Here is a 16,704-nt window from a genome sequence, read left to right as displayed (position 1 = left end):
GTACTTTTCAAAAGACTTTTTTAATGTTAGAGGAAGTATTCTGCAAAAATAAAATATAAATGACTGAAAAATTAATTTTCCAAAAAAAAAAAAAATGAATCATATAAAAAGATTTTGCGCTTTAAAGTTATTGAAGAAAAATGTTATATTTTATGTATTTAAAAATAAGTACAATTAAAATCTTTCTTTAAAATTAAATTGAAATTAAAATCTTTTCTTTTTAAACAACTGTTGCCTAAGAAATAACAACAAATCAAATTTGAAAGCTCTCTCTCTATTTGTACACATCCCTGTAGAGTGCTTTCACCTTCTTGGGATCTGTACAGAATTTTAGATAAAATTGATTTGGACAAATGACTCATCAACTGCTCATGAAGGCGATCGTTCAAAAACTTAACACCCAAAAAGAATGAAATTCAGAATGTTGCCATTTCAACAAAATTGTTGATCTACATCAACTTTGAATTAGAATAATCCACAGTATTAGGAACTTTCCCTCGGTTTTTTTTTTCTATTTCCTTTATTGTATTTTGTAATTATTTAAAAACAGATCGACAAAAAATTGTAAGCGCAATATCATTTACAATGAATTAAAATATGAAGTCTTATTTTCTCCCATGTAAAATACTAGGTAAATGGATTGTTATGAATTCTGCAAATTGAAATTATTTTGGTTTATTAGTGATTTTTGGTACCAGGTTTGGCAATTCTTTGGCGATATATTTCGGAACAACCTTTCGGAAATTCATATTCTTTTCTAGAAAATATAACAATTTTTCCGCAAGAAAATATTTAAAAAAAATTCCTCTGAGCTAGCTGGAAGGCAAAGGTAATTCCTTTTCATCTAAGTTATTATTTTCAAATTCCTATTCACCCTTAGGCAAAACTTCACGGGACATTTCCCGAAACATTTTCGCACGGCCCCCAATTAATTCCCTCCTCCTCCTTTTCCCACATAAAATTTTGGACTTTGGATAAGGCGGTGAATACTTTGCAAGGTGTTCATCAACACAATGCAAAGTAGTAACAGATTATAGTTCTGGTGATAGTTACAAAATACAGATCTTTGACATGAATATCATTTTTACTAAATACGTGTTTCGGACACCTTTTTGCACATTACACCAAAATCTGACCCAGAACTACAATTGTAGTCACAAGACAACATAACGAATTTCACTGATTTAAGTCAATGCATTTATGGATTATAACGCTGACATAATAAAGTACGCATAACGCATAATAAAGTACGGACCGACAGATGGGAAACTTCTTGGTAGATTTACTTTAAAATTTGAAATGAATTTCGATTTTAGAATCTAAACCTATGTGACAAATTTTATTCACATAGCTCTTTGCGTTTTGTATAATCATTGAGTCCATTTATATTCAAACAGCCGGACAAACATGATTACCTCTGAGCATATATTGCTCACCATTTGATAGAAATTTACAAATTTGGTGAAAAGTGTATGAACGAAATTTCATTTGTCTACCTCAAAGCGTTTTTGAGTTCATTTTGCCACAGACAGACAAACTGACATACAACCATATTGCTAAAAATATGTTTTTCGGACTTAAGAAATAGTTTTTTAAAATTTCGAATTTGAATTTTTTGACAATTACAATACCTTCTCTATACTTTGTATAAGTTGAAATAAAAAATAGAATATTACATATTGAAGTAAACATATGCAATGCTATAGGACAATTCAGTTTTTATTGGTAAATAATTAATATCAAAGTACAAACATTATAAAAATAATACATAAATCTAGATTTGTTACAAAGTTTATATCATTGAAAAACTTTGAAGTTTTATTTAGCAAGTACCAAAAATTTGTATTACTCTGTAAAAAATGGAAGTTTGTCTCTAAATTTTAACCCTATTAGTAGAAATTAAATATCGTTTGCAAGTATACTTCTTTCAATTAAATGCAAACAATAATGTTTTATGAGAGGAAATACGAACTTATCGTTCTATTTTTCGATACTGGAGGGAAAAAAATCGTCTGCTTTTCTTAATTGTGCATTTTTCTTAATTGTGCTGCTTATCTGTTGTGCATTTAAATATTTCAATTATAAGTATTAATTGGACTAATAGGAAACTCATCATAAGCTTTTCTTAATATTCTGCAGCACTATATTAACTGCATGCCACTGGCGAACTAATCACATGTCACTTGCGAACATAGCCAATAGACTAACATGAAATCTTTTCCGAAATTTTTTGTCGATTAATAAATAATGCAATAAAATAGGCTGTTAATAAAAGTATCCATACTTGGGTTGAAGCATTATTGTTTATGTTTATTATAATAATATTTTTTAACACAGTACACTCTCAGTAATGCTGCACACATCAAGCCAAAAGACCAACAAATTAACGAAAGTTCCGGAATAGCGAAGTTCATTTAAAAAAAAAAAAAAAAAGAGTGAGAGAGAGAATTAAAAAAAAAAAAAAAACACGCAGCTTCTGGAAATTTTTAAGCTGGTCGTTTTTTCATAATGTTGCCATTAAATCTTTCTCCTTCTTTATTTCTATTTAATTAATTTTATTCGAGATTTTAATCTTTATTCCACAATTTTTCATTTAAACAAATTCAAACTATAGAATTAAAAGAAAAACAGCAGTTTTATTTCATTTTTTTTTTCAAAATTACCAATATAAATTATTGATGTAAGAAAGTGTAAAAATTAGAACTTGAAAATCTCTTATATGTATATACATTTCCAAAACTGGCAACCATTTTTGCAATTTATAACATACTGTAGGCCGGATTGTTTTTGCCTTATGAACTAAAAATATTTATAAATAATTACTTTAAATAAATTTCTGCATTTAGTTATTATTTCACTGTAATTAAAGCTTATTAAATCTACGAAACTATTCTAATCATGACAGTATTATTATCATAGTTATGAAATACAACTATCATATAAGACTAAACAAATTTCGAGATGCAGAAAATGAGTGTTATAGATAAAGTTTTCATTTGCGTTTTCCATTTCGTTTATTCTTTTCATGACTTCTATGAATACCCTTTTAGTTAATTCTTCCTTTATTTTAATGCATTTCGACTTAGAAATGCAATGTTATGGAAAAATTGTTCTTGCAAATATTTTTTTACCCAAATATTTAACAATATGCTCTTTGAACTTTTGTCTTATAAAAACAACAGTTTAAAAAAAATAATAAATAAATAATCTAATAATCCAATAAATTATCTAAAGAACCAAAAGAACAATTTTTTTAGTTTAAAACTTTTATTTCCTCTGCATTTTTAAAATTATTTTTTAAGATTTAGGAATATCTTCAAATAACATATTAAAGTATTGGCACTTCATAAATATTCATCAACTTGTCGATGAGCGTCCGTTTTTCGTCGTCGGGCAAAAAGGCGCTTCGGGCTGCATTGAAATTCTAGAAAATAGAAATCAATGATTAATTTTGGTTCAGATTTTGAATATTACTAAAACAAACATCAAAATTCTCTAAGTATCAAACTTCTTACACTTCTTATTTCTTTCCATAAGAAAATTAATTTATGTACATAGAGTAAAATTTCTATATATAAAATTTGTATAAAAATTATCATATAAAACTTATGTATATATATATTGCAGTCAGATCCACCCAAGGATATCATTCACAAAAAGGAATACAAATTTAAAACAAAAGGAAATGCTCAAACACGATTCTTACTTCAACAAAATTTGAAAGGAAACCGAAAGATCGTTTGAGAAACCGGCGCCAAAGGTCCCTCCCCCCAAAATTTTCTAGCTTACTCTCTAAATAAAATAATATGTAGAATGTTTTTAATGTATATGTTTATTTTAATGTATAATATTTATGAAACAGTACTTTAGAGAAGACAAAAGCTCACGAAATGATAGATCGAATCAAAATAAAATGATGAAAGCCACGGAATAGGCTTACATTATGATGCAAAAGATTTTTCTGGTCGGAGTAAAATTTTCTCTAATGGTCCAAGACGCACAGAAATATCACTTTAAATAGAATACAGGAGCTCACGAAATGCTAGATCGAATCAATGCATTTACTGCATGCGATCAATCATCGATCACCTAAGCAGCACCCAATACAGAATAAAAACATACGCATAGCAGAATTATAATCACACCACTTTTTCAAATGTTGTGCAGGTCATTCACAAAAGAAGTATAAATATATGGAAACAAAGTCCTGTAAAGTTAAATAGCTCTTTCTGAATCACAAAAAAATCGGAATAACCAGAGAATTAACCCTTTAATACCTTTTCTAACCTTTGATTTAGGCTGGTAATGGTAAAAATTAAATACTTAGAGTGAAATAATGTTACTGACAGCTCTAGCAAAGTGCAGATCACTGAGTCCGAAACCTCGGAGCATTTCGTATTCATCTTCTAAAGTCTTCTGGATGAGGGTACTGTCATCTCTGTTGATAGAGAAGTTAGCTCTGTCCTCTGCGTACCTGCAAAACAAAAGGAATTTTCATGATTTAATGTGTACAGGGAATTCATTTTGAATTGAAATCCGATTCTAATTCTATGAAAACTTCTGGAAATTATTTCTGGAATTTATATACAGTGTGTCCCTGAATTCATAGTTCAAACTTAACCTAAATATCTTCATTTTAATTCCTAAGAGTAGGTAAAATACATATAAAGAAGCAATTTTACTTTCTCGTATTTGTTGTATAAAGAAAGTATAGTAATCGTCAAAAAATTCAAACTCGAGATTTTGGCGAATCTTCATGTTTGAAATTTCCCTGAGTTAGAAACACACATTTTTGGAAAATGTCTGTCTATGACAAAGATAACTCAAAAATGCTTTGAAGCGGACGGTTGATATTTGGTATAGTCTTTACAACAAATTTGCAGATTTCTTTCAAATTTTGAGTTCAGAGGAAGTCTGTCTGTTCGAGTATAAGTTAACATGATAATTATAAAATGAAGAGAGCTAGCTAGATAAAATTCGGTACAAAGATTTAGCATTTAAAGCGTAAAGATCTGTCAAAGTTTGAACTTCAACAAAGGGTTGCCTGTCTGTAGGTCTGTACTTTCAGAAACATGTAAACGCGATAATTCAAAAACACAAAGACTCAAATATATTCAATTAGGTATGGAATTTTGCGATTACAAGTGCAGATTTGTGCCAAATTTTAGTTTAACTTCGGTTGAGTTGAGTTGAGTTTGTTTTTTATAGAACAAAAGCCATCTTTGGTTAAGCTGCTCCACATTCTTGAAATTAAAATATTTGTATCAATTTATAATAAAATCAAAATATGGAATGTTTACAAAATCCAAATGTCTCAAAGCACAAATCTGTGAGTCATGAAAAAGCGTAACAATGATGAAAGTTATGGTATTGTGCTAAAAAGCGCGGTTAATATTTACATATGATTATAAAAAAAACAATATTTTTTTTTAAAAAACTAAAATGGCCAATATGCGATGTTTTGAAAAGCAACTAGCCCAATTCAGGGCGAGATTTTTGAAAACATGCAAGACGCTGGATAGAAAACCGTGGACATTCTACAAGAATGTGTAAAACAGACATAGGACTATTATACATTGAACAAAATGGTGGTGGGTCCCCCATCAACGAATATCGGTGGGTGAATCGAGTCGGTTGAGAAAAACACGTCTAAGACACAAATTCAATTTTTGGATACTATTAGCAGCATGACAGGATTAATCGCCAAATAACCCGCCAAGAATGACACGATAGATTCAATAAAAATGCTAAATTCAAGCTAAAAGTAAATATTTCATAACTATTGTACGCTAATACCATATAAAATGTTCTCTAGCACAAGTTTATAAAAGTGTACGTTAGAACGGGTGACTACTCCCAAATGTATAGTAATATGCGTTCAGAAACGAAAAGTGTTGGCGAAAAAAACAAGAATTGCTGAGGTTAAATGACATTTGGTGAAATGAACCGCTCTCACAAAGATGGCGATGTAAAAGTGGGGAAATTTTGTTTTTTGTTCTCTTAGTGAGAGCATTTAATGTTTCAACCTTATGTCCTTTCTTTTGTTACAATTTGCAGCCCCATATATAAGACTACATATGTATATGCATTCTTAGAATTCTTAGAAAGTGTAAATCTATTCATCATGCAAAAATATTTTCTAACGACAAAGAATCGTTTGAAGCTTGCGTAATGCCATTCTAACTGAATAAAATTGTTTCGCAGACGATTTGATGATGGAAATTAAATAAACTTCCAAACTATTCTATATTTTCTGCCCAAAAATTCATCTTTATTTAAGCTACGTCACAAGTATATCGTCTGCTCTAAAAATACTGCAAATAAAGAGCTTTTTTTTTAAATTTTTATTTTTATTTTTCTTCTGTATTTCTTGTTTTTTCCGTCTACACTTCTCATTTTCATCCCTATTGCAGTATGAAAATATGGTTCTTTACATGTATTTTACCTACTCTTAAAATTTGTTCCATGTATTCAAGAACACTCCGCATAGTTGGATTAGACCCTTTCATTTTTAAAGGTATACAAAAATAACAATTCATTATTCTTAATTAAAGAATATATTAATCAATGCTGGTATATATTGCATTTACTTTTTGCAAAAATGATATTTTATATTTATTTCAATTTCAATAATATTTAACTTATTTTTTTAATTTGAGCTTTTGTTAATGTGATGGCAATTCGTTGATAAAAGCTAATTTTTTCCCATGCACGCGTAACATTTCCGTACAGGTTAATTTTTATTTTTATTTCGTGCGAGAAAAATTCTGATAAATAAGGTTAGGTTAAATTATTTAAGAAAATTATTAAAAATAGAAATTTAATTTGTTGGTTAAAACATTAGTATCATTAAAAATATAATTTTTTGATCTTCAATACTATTATATTTACGTTTGTAATTCAAAATTATAAGTGAATGGCAACGTTATTATAATTTATTTTAGTTAAACGAAAGTGGCAACACTCTTGTAATATTCCATAAATAAAAAGATGTCGATTTAAAAAAAATGGTTGTTTTCTTTACTTGCTTAGCCTTTTGCTTTCGTTAAGAATATCTATTTTATTGCGTAGAATCTGGGATTCAAATAAGGTGAGTGACTTTAGCAATCAGAGAATACAAAATATAAACTTTATTTTTAGATAAATAACGTACGAGGTTTTTATGACTGTTTAAAAAACGACGTTTTTCGATTGTACGTTAAAAATGCTATAAAATAATAATAATATTGGATGGAGTGAAGATTAGTGTGCCCCCCCCCCCCGAGTTTGTCGCCAACATGGTAATCCAACGGAACACTCTTCTAGCAACCCTAATGCTGTTTTGTTTACTGCTCTTTACAATGGTTGAATTGTACATGAACTACAACTATTTTATGAAAAATGTTAAATTAAAAATAATAAAAAAATATCGATTAAAGATTTTAATTTTGTTCTTTATTATAATAAAAAGTTTATAATAATAAAAAGACACTGCAGTTTTATTTTTAATATGAATACGAACAGAAAATATTTATTCTTTTGAAATTTTTAATTGTCAGTATGCGCTTTAAAAAATCGTTTGCATTTTACTTTACGAAATCGTCTGCATTCTTACTTTAAAAATTTTCTGCAATGGAATTCTTCGCAGTTCTCGTAATTTTTTTGGTGCTCTAACGGTTGGTTCCCTTGATAATTTGTTGTATCGGTAATTGTGCAAGAATGGATGTCTGGTGAATGGGATAACAGTAAGTATTTTGAATCTGCAGAATGGATAAAGGGTGAGTGGAATATATCTATATATATTTTTAGGAGTTGATGAAGTAAGGAATGGATGTTTGTTTGTATGTACTGTTTCTGTTATCCACACAGTCCTTATGTTCCATGTGCTAGCGAAGCTACTAAGTTCCCGCTCCCGTCGCTAGCGAAGCCGTATGATGTTTCTTTTTAAGTTAAAAAAATTCTGCCTTGCGCCTTCTTCAGATGCCTGAAGACATCGCTGTGCTCTAAATTTTGCTCTTTACACAACAGATCGGCGCAGCCGGTTTGAAGATAAGCAGCGATAGTGATCCCAAAGGTTAAACTAAAATAAAAATCTCAGATACAGATTAAATAAATTCTCAGATTAAAATAAAAATTACAATACTTATCAGTAAAGATCATACTTTTAAAGCATAAAGTGGTAACCATAACTGTTTCACAGAAGTGTTTGCTTATTTTGTCCGCCATCTTTATTGGCGAGTTGGCTTCCTTGGCGCAGCAAGGGGTACATTAAACTTTACTTTTACCATATTGCTTTATTAATTAATATTTAACTATTCGCCTTCGGCTACCAGCTGATTGTCCACCATATTGAATATACTAATTGAGTAATGACAGTCAATTTTGATTAATTATTTCTTATCACAACAAATAAAAGTACTATTTTAAATTATACCTGCATAATAAACATGAAGCATTCTGATTTTTTTTTAAAACTAATCACATAATAAGGTGATATTAATTGGCGAAATAGTTCAGCACTTTAATCTTATGAGGAGTTGGGGAATATGTCAAAGTTTTATTTTGCAATCTCTCGAAAACAAAGGACGGTGGAAGAAGGGAAGCAGGCAGCCATTGATAACATATATAAGATTCCTAATTTTAATTTAAATAAAAATTTTCAAAATCTAGACAATTTTTGGTACATTCTTGGTTTGGTATATCCATGGTTTTGTTTCCATAAAGAATTTACAATGAAACAGTACCTATAATCTATCTATACTTATAATAAAGCTGAATGTGTGTGTGTGTGTTGGCGCTATACAGGCCAGAAATTTTTGTTGAATTATTGTTTGAGATATTACATAAATTATAAAAAATATTTGTAGTTCACATAAGACTTAAATATCGAGCGATTCTGTTTGCAATGCTCATATTCGATAATAATAATAAATAAATAAATAACAATAAAGATGATAAATAAAATAAAACGCTTGGTTTTAGTAAAAAATCTTTATATTAATTGTAATTTCATCATATCCACTTTAAATTAAAGTTGAAGTTTTACCGGAAATGACAACAAATTAGGAAAATATATATAGTAAATTGAACGGAACGATCTAAACAACAGTATAAGTTTGGTATGACTATCAAAATTTGAAGATTAAAAATGTTTTGTTTGAGAATCTATTAAGAGACCAGTTACTTAAAATGTTTAATTGAAAATTGTAGAGAGCGGTAATACTGGTAATACTGGCGCTCGCTACAATTTTCGCTACTATATATATATACAGTTTTGTTTAATTATAATTATGTCACTTTTGAAGCTACACAAGGATGGTACTGAGAAGAATCTCATGGTATGGTACTGTTGTTAAGAGATGAATATGTAGTGAATGCCTATCATAAATCATATATACCTATTATAAATCATATATATCTATCATAAACCATATAAATAATAACAGATAGCTGTAAACTACAGGCTCTGTTGAGGCTGTGTGTGATGTAATTGCCGCGCCGCTCATCATCCGGGTATGCTTCTAAAAAAGCTATTCTCTCTCCTTCTCCCCTCAGGGGCTCACATACTATAGGTGAGTACGGGTGTCCCAATCCCGATGTTCCCAGGGATCTTTGCTCCCTTTATGTTTACTCTACAGTGCGCCTTCTGCTGTCTCCTTTGTTCTTCTTTCCCTCGAGGGTAGGCGAGGGAACTCTCCATGAGAAGCTGTCGCCGCTCTGTTTGCTTCCTGCTTCTTATGGACAGCAAATACCCTCTCGTGTTTGCCGTGCGTGGCGACCCATTAGACGGGCGGTGCACTGTGGTTCCGGTGTATCAATCGGCCGGTAGCTAGCAACCTGAGTTACTAGTCTGCTAGGGATCAAGCGAAGGGGTTACTCCTTGGGCTTGGCGTTAAGGGTGGTCACTGTCCCCGGGGGTAACTCCGAGCGTATAGGTTCCGGCTAGCGCTAGGGTAAGCGCCGAGGTTAGGAATGTCCAGAGCCGGTGGCTGCCTTCCCTTGTTGGACTCCATGGTGGGTGGTGCCGTTGGGGCCCGAAGCCCCATCAATATCATATGGGCAAAAAAAAACCGTTCTTCCTTCAGTGGGCGTAAAATGTTACCAAATCAAAATCAAACTTTATCACATTTTGACACATTTTTCATCATAAAAAGAGTTTCTGAATCTAAAGATACTTTTCACTCTGTATCACCATTTCTTGTGCAAAAAGCCATAGTAGCAACCGTCGGTGATGTTGCAGGTATACGCAAAATGCTTTCTGGTGACTTGCTCATAGAAGTTAATTCTAAGAAGCAAGCCCAGCAAGTAACCAAACTAAAAGCCTTAGCTACAATACCTGTTACTGTTTCCCCTCACTCTTCCTTAAATTACTCGAAAGGCGTCATAACCTGTGGAGAGCTGTACAATGTTTCTCTTGAAGAAATATCTAAAGGATTTCAACAGCAAGGAGTAACTCATGTACGCCGCATAACCAATCGGTGGGATGGGCAACTCATTAATACGAAACATCTCATTCTCACATTTCATTCGCCTAAACTGCCTGAATTTGTATATGCCGGCTATCTGAAATTACCTGTTCGAGCATATATTCCTAATCCCTTGAGATGTTTCTAATGTCAATGTTTTGGCCACTCCAAAGCTAATTGCCGCGGGACAGTAACTTGTGCCCGATGTGCTGAAAAAGGTCATGAAAGCCAGGAGTGCACTGCGCCAGAAAAGTGCGTCAATTGTGGTGAAGATCATGCTTCCTATTCGAGACTTTGCAAACGTTGGACACTCGAGAAACAAATAACCACTCTCAAATTCAAAGAAAACATAACTTATCCTGAAGCTAGACGTAAAATTCTAGTTCAAACACCTACGCCTGGTTTAACGTATGCTTCTGTGGTACAGAAACAGTTTTGTGTAAATTATTCTTGTCCAAATTGTGTTAAATCTGTTACCCACACAAAAACACTTGAAAAGTCAAGTGATTCAGAAACAGAGCATTCCACAAACAATGAAATTGAATTCTTGAAACCTGATAAACCTAAAAGAAACAAATCAAAATCTGGAAAGCATTTAAAATTACAACTTTCAAAACGTGGTCTTTCTCCACAGGAAATTAGAACAAAACTCAGAAAATCAACCTTGCGCAATTCGGTTACTTTGGGACTCGCAAATCAGGGTGCAGTCCACAAAGACCTAACATCCATTTTTGGTGGCACATCCAAAAGTGCTGACCTAATCGCACTTCATCCATCTGAAGAAGAGGATGAAGAACTTAAAATGAGTTGCGATATTTCGCAACTTCCCAACACTGTTTCCAATCCTTCACTTGAAGCAAAAATTTCGTAATGGGTACCTTCGTTTCATGGAATTGTCGTGGCCTTCGGTCCAAATTCAATGACATTAAGACCATCCTTAACAACTTTCATCCTATCTGTTTTGGTGTTCAGGAGACTTTCTTGACACCTAATTTCCCCATCAAAATACGCGGTTATAACTGTACTCGTAAAGATGCAGAAACAGCATCTCATCCTTCTGATGGAGTTTGTATTTTCACGTCGAATTTATATCCGAGCACACCTCTCCTATTACATACTTCTCTGCAGGCTGTGGCTGTTCAAGTTCATACTCGAATTTTGGTCACAGTCTGCTGCATTTACTTACCGCCTCATGATGTCATTCGTCAACAAGATCTTGATAAACTTGTGGACCAACTCCCTTCACCATTTATTATACTTGGCGATTTTAACGGCCATAGTACGTTGTGGGGTTCGGAGAATACAAATTCTCGTGGGCAACAGATAGAACAGTTTATTTCTAATAATTGTCTCTTTTTGCTCAATAATGAAGAGAAGACGTACTTCCATGAACCCACACGTAGCTTCCATAGCCTTGATCTAGCCATGTGTTCTCCTGAACTCTTGCAGGTGTTGAACTTTGCAGTTAGCAAAGATTTACATAATAGTGATCATTTCCCTATTATTGTCTCCCATGCTGATAGCGGCGGTGCGACTCTCTGTCCTCCGCGTTTTCTATTCCAGCGGGCAGACTGGCATACTTTCACGCAATTGGCAGATATAACTGAGACCATGATCAATACTTATGATATCACGGAAGCAATGCAACTTGTTATTGACGCCATATTAAACGCCGCAAATGCCACCATTACAAAATCCTCCCCACGTCTCAGAAAATTTCGCAGGCTGTGGTGGAATGAGGCTTGTCGCGACAGCCACAAGCAGCAAAAAAAAATTATGGAACATCTTTCGGAGGTACCCGACAACTGAAAACCTTATTGCTTTTAAAAGAGCCAAAGCGCTAGCTCGTCGCGTTCGTCGTCAGAGTCAGAGGGACTCCTGGATTAAATTTGTATCGTCCATTACATCATCGACCTCCAGCAAACAGTTGTGGAAAAAAGTAAAGGCTGCTAATGGTATTTATTGTGAATCTTCCATTCCTGTTTTAAATACAGGAAGTGGGATACATTCTGCCCCATTAGAAGTTGCCAATATTCTGGGCCAAGCATTCGCACAAGTTTCGGCAATTGATTCTTATAGTCCTGAGTTTCTGGCGATTAAGAATCCCGCGGAACAGTTGCCCCTGCTTTTTAATGACCGTCGCAAGTTTTCATATAACTGTAAATTTAAAATGTTTGAACTCGAAAAGGCCTTATCTAAATCTCATGACACCAGTCCAGGGCCAGATGGGATTACATACAATATGCTCCGTCAGTTGAGTAACACTTCCCTTTCCAAACTGTTGTTGTTATTTAACAGAATCTGGACCGAGCAGAAGTACCCTTCTCAATGGCGCGAAGCTATTGTTATCCCAATCCTAAAACCCGGCAAAGAACCATCCAATCCTCTGAACTACCGACCAATAGCTTTGACGAGCTGTCTCTGTAAAACCTTAGAACGTATGGTCAATTCTCGCCTGATTTTTGAATTAGAAAAACAAGGATGTATCTCTCAGTTACAGAGTGGTTTCCGTAGAGGACGGTCTACTGTTGACAACCTCGTCCTTCTGGAAACGCAAATCCGCAATGCATTTGTGAGGAGAAATCACCTTGTATCTATTTTTTTCGATATAGAGAAAGCGTACGACCATACGTGGCGTCACGGCATACTCTCAACGCTTTTTAACTCCGGTTTTAGTGGAAATTTACCGATATTTTTAAAAAACTTTTTATCTTGTCGAACGTTTAAAGTTCGCATGGGTAACGTGTATTCAAATGATTTTATTCAAACTGAAGGTGTCCCGCAGGGTAGCATTCTTAGTGTTACTCTTTTTATTGTCCATTTTAGCCAAATAATTAATGTTTTACCTCCATCTATTCAAGGCACATTATACGTGGATGATCTCCAGATCTCTTGCCAAGGGAGCAATATGCACCTGATAGAGCGACAACTGCAGGTTGCTGTAAACAAACTTGTAAATTGGTGCAATGAAAATGGACATACGATTTCTCCAGAGAAAAGTAAATGCGTCCATTTTTGTAGGAAACGGGGTATTCATTTTGATCCCAAAGTTAAGTTCGTAATGCTACCATCCCTGTGGTAAATGAAATAAAGTTTTTGGGGATAATATTTGACCAAAAGCTCACTTTCCTTCCGCATGTCCTATTTTTGCGGAAGAGGTGTGATTAGGGATTGCAATACCGTACCAAAATTTCAATACCGGTATTCGGTATTTTTTAAATCTTAATACCGGAATACCGGTCTTAATACCGGTATTAGAAATTTTAGAAAAAGAAAGAAAACACAGGTGTTTCTTTGTTTTTTATAGAGTGTAAATGTCACAAAAAAATAATTTATAACTTATAAATTATAACAGTATATAATCACAAAAAAGTAAAGAAATATCTTTAAATCACAAAAAAAGTGTAAATATCACTATTCAGTCTGTGATTCTATTGCAAATTTTTGAAATGTGATCTTAAAAAACATAATGCATTAATTGTACTGTCATTCAGCCTGAAAAGTAATTTTGTGTAAAAATTACCAGCTGTCGAAAACTCTCTTTCGGCATCTACGCTAGTTGGTGGTACTGTTAGCAATGCGCAATATACTTTTTTCAAGTATTTACCTCTAAATCCCTCATCTTCAAATAAAATAAATCGATTCTTTTCTTCTTTTCCATATTTAAAATCATTATAATTATGTAAATACCATAAGACATTTTCTATTTCGGTATGCCTATCTTCTGTGCGATTTTTCAATGTGATATATAATTCTTCAGATAGTGATGTGTACTGCTCTTTCAATGACTGCAACATGAAATTTATTGTTGCATTAGCTGTTAATTAATTAGAATCTCTCAGACATAATGCCTCAATAGTCAGTTTTATTGGAAGTAGAGCCGATATAGTTCTGGATATTAAGTCGAATACACTGTCTGAACAATTAATTTACAGGTTTAAGTCGATTATTGATTTTGGATTTCTCAGTTTCAAAAATCGTTCCATCATTAGGAGTAAATTGTTCCAGCGTGTTTTAGAATCTAATATTAACATATATTCTGTTTTATTTTCAGTTAGTATATATTTTAGTAATATATCCTTGTTATAGGGGAATGTTTATATATCTTAACAATTTTTCGAACTTTATAAATTATAGGAAGCAATTCTTGATAGGTTAACATTTCATCCTCATTAGCAATACCTTTTTCAAGAATTACAATGTCATGATCTTCATTGTCAATATCACTCTCACTCTTACTCTTTTCAAAATTGGAATCCGAAATTTCTATATCCACAGTATTTGGATTCTTCGGTTCTTTCTTTTTTTGGTATAATACATCTATTACTCCTAAACGTTTTTCATAATTGTTGCCCCATCAGTCGCTATGGTTACAATATTTTATTCAGGGATAATCCACGATTCCCTAATTTAGATTTAAGCAATTAATTAAGCCATTAATTAGCTAATTAATTTCGCCCGTTAGGGAGACATAAAAACAAAAACGTATACTATTTTACTATGTTTCGCGATTACTATGATACTATTATACTATTTTACTATGAACATATAGTGGAGACAATTTTAAAAATTTCTAGTAAACACCGAAAAACCAGTATTTAAACTTGTGAATACCGGTATTACGAAATTGTACAAATGGCTCGAAATACCGGTATTCGGTATCCTGGTATACCGGTATTGCAATCCCTAGGTGTGATAGATCATTAAATATTCTCAAAGTACTGTCCAGAACCACTTGGGGAGCAGATCGAACTTCCTTGATCAGAATTTATCAAGCAGTGACTTTATCCCGTATAGATTACGGAAGTATGGTGTATGGCTCTGCTCGTCCTACGGTTTTACGTAGACTTGATACCATACATCCTTCTGCTTTGAGAATTAGCTTAGGAGCATTTCGCACCTAGCCTGTGAATAGTCTGTATGTTCTCTGCCATCATCTACCACTAAGTTTACGGCGTGAAAAATTATCTGCCCAATATTATCTTCGAGCACTGTCTGTTCCGAAACATCCGGTGTGTTCTTTGATATTTCCAGTTAGTCTTCGGAGACTTTATAATGCTCGTCGCTCTCACGTACTTCCATTCTGCGAGAGAGTTAAACTGCTCCTTCGTGATTATGGACTTCATGATAAGGTACTCCAGATTTCCGATCCATTTTCCTTTCCTCCCTGGAATATTCCTCAGTTTTCATTTTTAAATCCCTCCTCTGGTTTTGAGAAGCAGAGTACTGCCCCTATTGTCTACCAGAATCTGTTTCATTCTCATCGCTGTCAGTATTCAGATTATTTAAAAATATTTACGGATGGTTCGAAATCAGAAGGCCATGTTGGTTGCGGTATTGTTTTTGATACCCACACATTCAGTTACCGTCTAGATTCATCTCTATCTGTTTTATCTGTTGAATTATAAGCCATCTTTTATGCTCTTCAGAGGATTTCATTCTCATCTGATCGTAAATTTTGTATCTATACTGACAGCATGAGTTCATTGACAATGTTTTCCAACTGTAATAATCAGATTCACCCGCTTGCCGTGTGAATTCTTGATTTTCTAAGAACTTTAAAAAACAGGGAATTTAAGATATTATTTTGCTGGATTCCGAGTCATGTGGGAATCACTGATAATGAGCTGGCTGATAACGCAGCAAAGAGTGCATCTTTGCTTACACAGCGAGACATCCCATTCTGTGATGCTAAAAATATTTTTCAACGTCGTCTGTACTCACTCTGGCAGGAATCATGGAATAATCATATTAATAACAAACTTTATGGCATAAAACCTATCATTTCATCCTGGCCTTGTTTACCAGTGCGAGAGCTAGACGTCAAATTGTCTAGACTCCGCATTGGTCACACTCGTTATACTCATAAACATCTTTTATTCGGCAATCGAGCTCCTTTCTGCTCTGGATGCCAAGTGATCCTAACCGTTCTTCATCTTTTAATAGAGTGTCCTAATTTTAATCATCATCGTTTACGTTTTTTCTGTGCTTCAACGTGGACATGCAAATGCTCGTAGGGGAACGTCCCCACAAAAACCTTTTTAAATTTTTAAAAGAAATTGGCTTTTACAATTTTATTTGACATTTCAATTTGTTACCAATTTTTACAATGTTTGGAGATATGACCTTGCAATTTTTTAATCAGTTTTTAATTCTACAGAATCTTGCATAAAAACGCCTTATATATTTTAACCATACGACTGGCGCAGTATAGTCAAATTTGACTCTTGCGCCACTAAATCCCACTATCCATCCATCC

General features: G+C 33.3%; 2 protein-coding genes across 2 annotated transcripts in view; both read right to left on the bottom strand.

Moving 5' to 3' along the window:
• Positions 1 to 16,704, bottom strand: part of LOC129975052 (FAU ubiquitin-like and ribosomal protein S30) — a 140,644-nt gene that overhangs the window by 92,107 nt on the left and 31,833 nt on the right. The window lies entirely within an intron of this gene.
• The window catches only part of LOC129975048 (adenosine deaminase-like), a 35,669-nt gene continuing 22,213 nt past the window's right edge, over positions 3,249 to 16,704 (bottom strand). Inside the window, exons 7-8 of the mRNA XM_056087921.1 lie at positions 4,348 to 4,474; positions 3,249 to 3,424 (exon numbers count right to left, since the gene is read on the bottom strand). Of these exons, the coding sequence (XP_055943896.1) occupies positions 3,329 to 3,424; positions 4,348 to 4,474 (223 nt within the window). The 3' untranslated portion in view covers positions 3,249 to 3,328. The remainder of the gene's footprint in view (positions 3,425 to 4,347; positions 4,475 to 16,704) is intronic.

Source organism: Argiope bruennichi, chromosome 7 (assembly GCF_947563725.1).
Source record: "Argiope bruennichi chromosome 7, qqArgBrue1.1, whole genome shotgun sequence".
Classification (NCBI taxonomy): Eukaryota; Metazoa; Arthropoda; class Arachnida; order Araneae; family Araneidae; genus Argiope; species Argiope bruennichi.
This window is presented reverse-complemented; position numbering and strand designations above follow the sequence as displayed.